Below are 5,858 nucleotides of genomic sequence, written 5' to 3'. Positions count from 1 at the left end.
GCGAGAACGGTGGAGAGAGAAGCAGGGAGTTATAAGAAGGATGAGAAATATATAAACGGCATGCCAGAGTACACCGTGGAGATAAAGGAGCACATACCGGTAAGGAGGGGGGGGGGGTCTTTGGGACTGCTGTTTGGATATGTCCATCATGGAAGGTTCTGATGGGTCCAGATCCAGGAGAGTACAGTGGTGAAGCACGCTGGGGTGACGTCGAAAGGCCGCTCAGAGTTCATCCAAAGAATCCAGTTCCAGAAGCTGACCCCCGGCAGCGTCATCGCCTTCAGGTAGACCTCCCAGAACGCCGTCCCTGCCGCCTTGTGGAACCTCCTTAACTAAACCTCTATTTTCTCAACGCTGAACAGGGTCAGCCTGGACCCCAAGGCACAGCAACTGGTGGGCGTGTTGAGGTTTTATTTGTCCCAGTTCAGCCCCAAGTACAGGAAGGGCAGCGTTCCAGATGAAAACCCCCCAGAGGTGCTGCAGAAACCCCTCGCTCAGTGAGTACTTCCTGTTTGCTTCCGATCCACTGAATGAAGCTCTGTCCAGTGAAACATGTCCTCTGGGTGAACATCATTCTATGACGGCCAGAAGGAGCAGACTGCTGGAAAGAAGTCAAAGTTTCATGGTTTCTGGCCTTCATGCTGAAAAGATCAAACTACCAACCGAGTTACCCCTCTGTTAGTGGAACAGGGTGGTCTACAGCCGGTACAAATAAGTGGTCTACAGACACTAGAAAGGGGGAGTGTACAGCCGTGGTAGAACAGGGCAGTCTACAGCCGATAGGATGGAGTGGACTACAGCCGGTAGAACAGGGGGTTGGTCTACAGCCAGTAGAACAGGGGGTTGGTCTACAGCCAGTAGAACAGGGGGTTGGTCTATAGCCAGTAGAACAGGGGGTTGGTCTACAGCCAGTAGAACAGGGGGTTGGTCTACAGCCAGTAGAACAGGGGGTTGGTCTACAACCGTGGTAGGATGACGTGGTCTACAGCTCGTAGAACGGGGCGGTCCACAGCCGGTAGAATGGGGCTGTCTACAGCCGGGTGTACATTGCGGTCTTCAGTCGGTAGTATTGGGTGATTTACAGGCGTGGTAGAATGGGGCGATCTACAGCCGGTAGAAATGAGTGGTCTACAGCCATGGTAGAAAGGGGCGGTCTACAGCATTGGTAGAACAGGGCAGTCTACAGCTGGTAGTACAGGGTGGTCTACAGCCGTGGTAGAACTGGGCCGTCTAAAGCAGGTACAAAATTCGTGGACTACAGCCGGTAGAGCAGGGTGGTCTACATTCGGTAGAGCTGGGTGGTCTACAGCCGGTAGAGCTGGGTGGTCTACAGCCGGTAGAGCGGGGTGGTCTACAGCCCTGGTAGAACGGGTTGGTCTACGGCCGTGGTAGAACGGGGCGGTCTACAGCTGTGGTAGAAATGAGGCGGCCTACAGCCAGTAGTAAGGGGTGGTCTACAGCCAGTAGTAAGGGGTGGTCTGCAGCCATGGTAGAACAGGGTGTTATATAGCTGGTAGACTAATAAATAATTACCTTATAAGATACTGGCCCAGGTAGACCTGACAAGGTGATGGTGGGTCTGCATATCCAATAGAAGGGAGCAACTCAGTGTTTGACAGACTGCTACAGTCTAGCAGCCACCAGCAGGACCATCTACTCCATCACGGTCTCTGCTCTTCAGAGGTCTGGGTCTGAATACATAGAAAGATGATCAGTTTTCTTCCTGTGGCATTTCCATGGTAAAGACCACCTTTCTGGCAGGTAAAGCAGTCTCTCGCTGTCTCTCACAGGCTGATGTCCAAGCTGACGCTCGCAGACATGAACATCCTGCTGTTTCGCTGTGAAGCCGAGGAACAAGAAGACGGCGGCGGCTGCTACAGCATCCCAGGCTGGGAGAGCCTGAAGTATGCCGGTCTGCAAGGTTCGGTGTTTGCAGATGGCCCGGGCCACTGGGGGGGAGGGGGGGGTCACCATCAATTAGGTAGCATCTGATCAGGAGGCGGAGCCTCAGGCAGCTGGATCCTCCCAGCTTCCCCGTCACATCAGGGCAGTCACTAAACCGCTTCCTTTTCTTTATCAGAGGATGATTGATCCTCAGCTCATTCATTTTCTACTTTATTTTCTCTCTGCTTGCTCTAATGAAATAAGTTGATGACTAGATTTTATTTGTATTTCTTTTAGTGTTTCTTAGTGGCAGACTGTCTGAAATGACTTTCCTGTGATCTATTTTTTTCTACTAAATTAAACTGAATGAACAGAGGCGCTGATTCCAGCAACTTTCCCGTCTATAAAGACCAATGATTAGTGTCGAAAAAGAGAAAAAGTTTCTTCACCATCTGCAGACTACAGAAGCAAAGATGTCTTTCCTCCTGCTAACTGTGCAGACGGAGCGTCTTCAGCAGCACGGCGGCCATGTTGGAACCTAGAGATGTTTCCACCCTGTTTGTTCCGCCCATCTGGGACCAGGGTTACTTTCTAAGCGGATATTTAGAAGCTCTGCTGATGGCGGAGGAGCTGTGATTGATTCGGTTCTCTTCCATGATCGGGCCTTTGCCGTCCATTTTAAAGATCTAAATGCCGGAGCGTGATCCCAGACGACCCTATCTGGCCCTAGGGAGACGGACTTTCCCTTTCAGGGAGTTTTATTGTCTTTTACTTTGAAGCCGTGGGTCTCTAACCCAGACCCATGAGGTCTGACCAGGAGAGACCCGGGGACGCATCCTGTCCGGTTTTTGATCTTAGCTCCATGACCTCATAGGACACTATAGCCCCATTTAGACTAGCCTTTAGGAACCGTGCAGAGATCGGTCATAGCACGGTAACCATGGTAACTGTTGAGTGAAAATGGAATCTAACTGAACCAGACCGTGCCAGACAGAGGTGAACCGTGTTAAACCGGTTCTAGTTCAGCGGTACGGTTCGGTGTGGTTCATATGTGGCTCGGTTCTCTGATATCAAAGAGCGCATCAGCAGACCGCCCCATCTCCTATTTACAGTCAGCTGAGTTCGGCTTTGTTATTCACAGACCTCCTGTTCACGACAAAAACTACTTCGCTTCTTAACAACAAGTGGCATCAGAAGAGCGCGATGCGATCTGGGATGATGCAGAGACCGAGACTCTCATTGAAATTTGGGCTGAGGACTCTATCCAGGCACATAAGTTCCTGAATGTTATGAGTGCCACCATTTGTGTTTGCGAAATTCTCGACTTGAGAGCTGCAGTGGCGTCATGTGGAAATGGTCATAAAAACCAAACTCGGCATGGTTAACTAATCCAGGCTGGGTCTGAACACGCCGCATTTAACTGATCCGAACTCGGTCTCAACACGGCACGGTTACCTGTTCCGAACTCGGCACGGTTAACTGATCAGAACTCGGTCCGAACTCGGTCCGAACTCAGCGCGGTTAACTGATCCGAACTCGGTCCGAACTCGGTCCAAATTCAGCACGGTTAACTGATCCGAATTCGGTCCGAACTCAGCGCGGTTAACTGATCAGAACTCGGTCCGAATTCTGCATGGTAAACTGATGCGAACTTGGTCCGAACTCGGCACGGTTAACTGATCAGAACTCGGTCCGAACTCGGTCCAAATTCAGCGCGGTTAACTGATCCGAACTCGGTCCGAATTCTGCACGGTTAACTGATCCGAACTCGGTCTGAACTCGGCATGGTTTGATTTCAGAGGGCTAGTGGAAATGGGGCTAATGTTGCGAAATGTTGCGGTCTGTGTGACGCGGTACCGATGCTCTGTGCTTCTGGTTCGTAGACCAGCTTTTCTCCGTCCAGAGTAGGCAGGTGAGTCTAGTCGGTGTTTTGAGTCGTGTTTGTCCTGCAGGTCTGATGTCGGTGCTGGCGGATATCCGTCCAAAGAACGACCTGGGCCACCCTCTGTGTGCCAACCTCAGAGACGGAGACTGGCTCATAGACTTTGTCTCCAACCGGCTGATCCACAGGGAAGGACCTCTGGCTCAGGTGAGCAGCTTGGGGAGGGGGGAGGGTCCCTGCAGCAGAGGGCTGGTCTGCAGCTCGCTCGCTCAAACGTCCATTAAGGGACGTACAGACAGGTGTGGGTCGTCAGGCTCCTGGGGTCTAAGGACTGGACGTTTATGTGTGTGTGACCTCTGACCCCACACGTGTGTCTGCAGGTGGGTCAGTGGTTGGCAGCCATGTTTAACTACCTGAAGCACTTCCCTCGTTACCTCATCCCTTGCTACTTTGATGCCATCCTGGTGTCGACCTACACCACGGCTCTGGACGCCACCTTCAAGCTGATGTCCAGGTACTGTCCCCACTGGTTGCCCTTCTGTCTGTACCTCCTGGGACCTGAAGGCTTCTCCATCATCTTCCAACAGCTTTGTGGAGAAAGGTTCCACGTTCGTCCGCCACCTGGCGCTGGGCTCGGTCCAGATGTGCGGCGTGGGCCGGTTTCCGGCTCTGCCTCCGGTTTCCTCCAAAGTGGGGGACGTCCCGTACCGCATCAGCCCCATCACCGGGGAGAAGGAGCAGTGCTGCGTCTCCCTGGCAGCAGGTTTCTGTCCCTTTGGAGCAGAAGGAAAAATGCTGATTTGATCAGTTCTTCATCATCGCTCATGTCTCTGTAGGTCTTCCTCATTTCTCCGCTGGGATTTTCCGTTGCTGGGGCAGAGACACCTTCATCGCGCTCAGAGGACTCATGCTAATCACAGGCAGACACGCCGAGGCGCGGTACGTGTCTGACTATGGTGCCATCTTTGTGCCTCTGACCTGAGGGCAGTGAGAATGGCGTGCAGTGTTTAACCCCGCCCCCCCCTCGCTCGCTCAGCTCCATTTCTGCGCTCAGCTGATGGTGGATGTAAACAAACCGCAGCAGCATCAGAGACGGACCTTTTTCATCCCATCAGTGTAATCCTCCCTACGCTAAAAATACCGCACTGTGGCAGGACTTATAAAACCTCACGAAGAAAAAACTCACTGAAAGGTTCTCTATTAATAAATACTGGAAAATATAGAATAACTGTTTTATTTTCCAAAGCAACTGGCCTCGACTTAGTGATGGTTGAAGCTCGTCCAAGTTTTTTTAACTTCTCTGATTGGTTGATGTGGCGCGTCCAGCAGCTGCTGCTTGTGAAGCACTTCATGCGCCTGAGATGTTCAGAAGCTCATGAGGCGCTGCTCCTGCTGCTCCTGCTGCTCCTGCTGCTCCTGCTGCTCCTGCTGCTCCTGCTGCTCCTGCCACTGTAGACCTTTTGCTGCGCCTTGATGCTTTTGATGCTTGTCAACCATTGACTTTGCAGTTAAACCAGTTGCCTCTGCTGCTTGCGGTCTGAACGTTGCATTAGTTGAGCGCGGAAACATTATGGAGCGACAGTGAGTTAAAAAGCTGCACATCGTTCGCACTGCACTCAGGTCAGCCACACAAATTGGCTACTAGAAGCCAGCAGGAAATACCCAAACCCTTCTGTCTCCATAGCAACATCATTCTGGCATTTGCTGGGACGCTGCGTCACGGTTTGATCCCCAACCTGCTGGGAGAGGGTCGCAGCGCCAGATACAACTGCAGGGACGCTGTGTGGTGGTGGCTGCAGTGCATCCAGGTATGGAACCAGAACCGTCCCCTGAGAATGGTTGCTACCATTTCAGGTTCTAACTGATGACCCAGTTGGTTTCTCCAGAAGTAATCAGTTCTCTCCTCAGGATTACACCAACCTGGTTCCTGAGGGACATGAAATCCTGCGCTGCCCCGTCACACGCATGTACCCCACAGACGACTGTGAGCCCTGCAGACCAGAGCAGGTGGTGAGAGAGCGAGAGAGAGAGGCCCTCTGGGTGGACGTCATCCAGTCTGCTACACCTTCTACCTGATCCAACTCTCCTGTTC

At 52.3% G+C, this 5,858-nt stretch overlaps 1 protein-coding gene across 1 annotated transcript in view; it reads left to right on the top strand.

Annotated features, from left to right (window-relative positions):
• Window positions 1-6: 6 nt before the first annotated feature.
• LOC107099264 (glycogen debranching enzyme-like) overlaps window positions 7-5,858 on the top strand; it is a 23,039-nt gene continuing 17,187 nt past the window's right edge. The window contains exons 1-10 of the mRNA XM_015397319.1: window positions 7-99; window positions 172-284; window positions 363-497; window positions 1,791-1,921; window positions 3,837-3,973; window positions 4,147-4,280; window positions 4,354-4,529; window positions 4,603-4,705; window positions 5,451-5,574; window positions 5,675-5,776. Coding sequence (XP_015252805.1) covers window positions 61-99; window positions 172-284; window positions 363-497; window positions 1,791-1,921; window positions 3,837-3,973; window positions 4,147-4,280; window positions 4,354-4,529; window positions 4,603-4,705; window positions 5,451-5,574; window positions 5,675-5,776 — 1,194 coding nt within the window. The 5' untranslated portion in view covers window positions 7-60. The remainder of the gene's footprint in view (window positions 100-171; window positions 285-362; window positions 498-1,790; window positions 1,922-3,836; window positions 3,974-4,146; window positions 4,281-4,353; window positions 4,530-4,602; window positions 4,706-5,450; window positions 5,575-5,674; window positions 5,777-5,858) is intronic.

This window comes from Cyprinodon variegatus, unplaced genomic scaffold (genome assembly GCF_000732505.1).
Source record: "Cyprinodon variegatus isolate N-32 unplaced genomic scaffold, C_variegatus-1.0 Scaffold851, whole genome shotgun sequence".
Taxonomy (NCBI): domain Eukaryota; kingdom Metazoa; phylum Chordata; class Actinopteri; order Cyprinodontiformes; family Cyprinodontidae; genus Cyprinodon; species Cyprinodon variegatus.
This window is presented reverse-complemented; position numbering and strand designations above follow the sequence as displayed.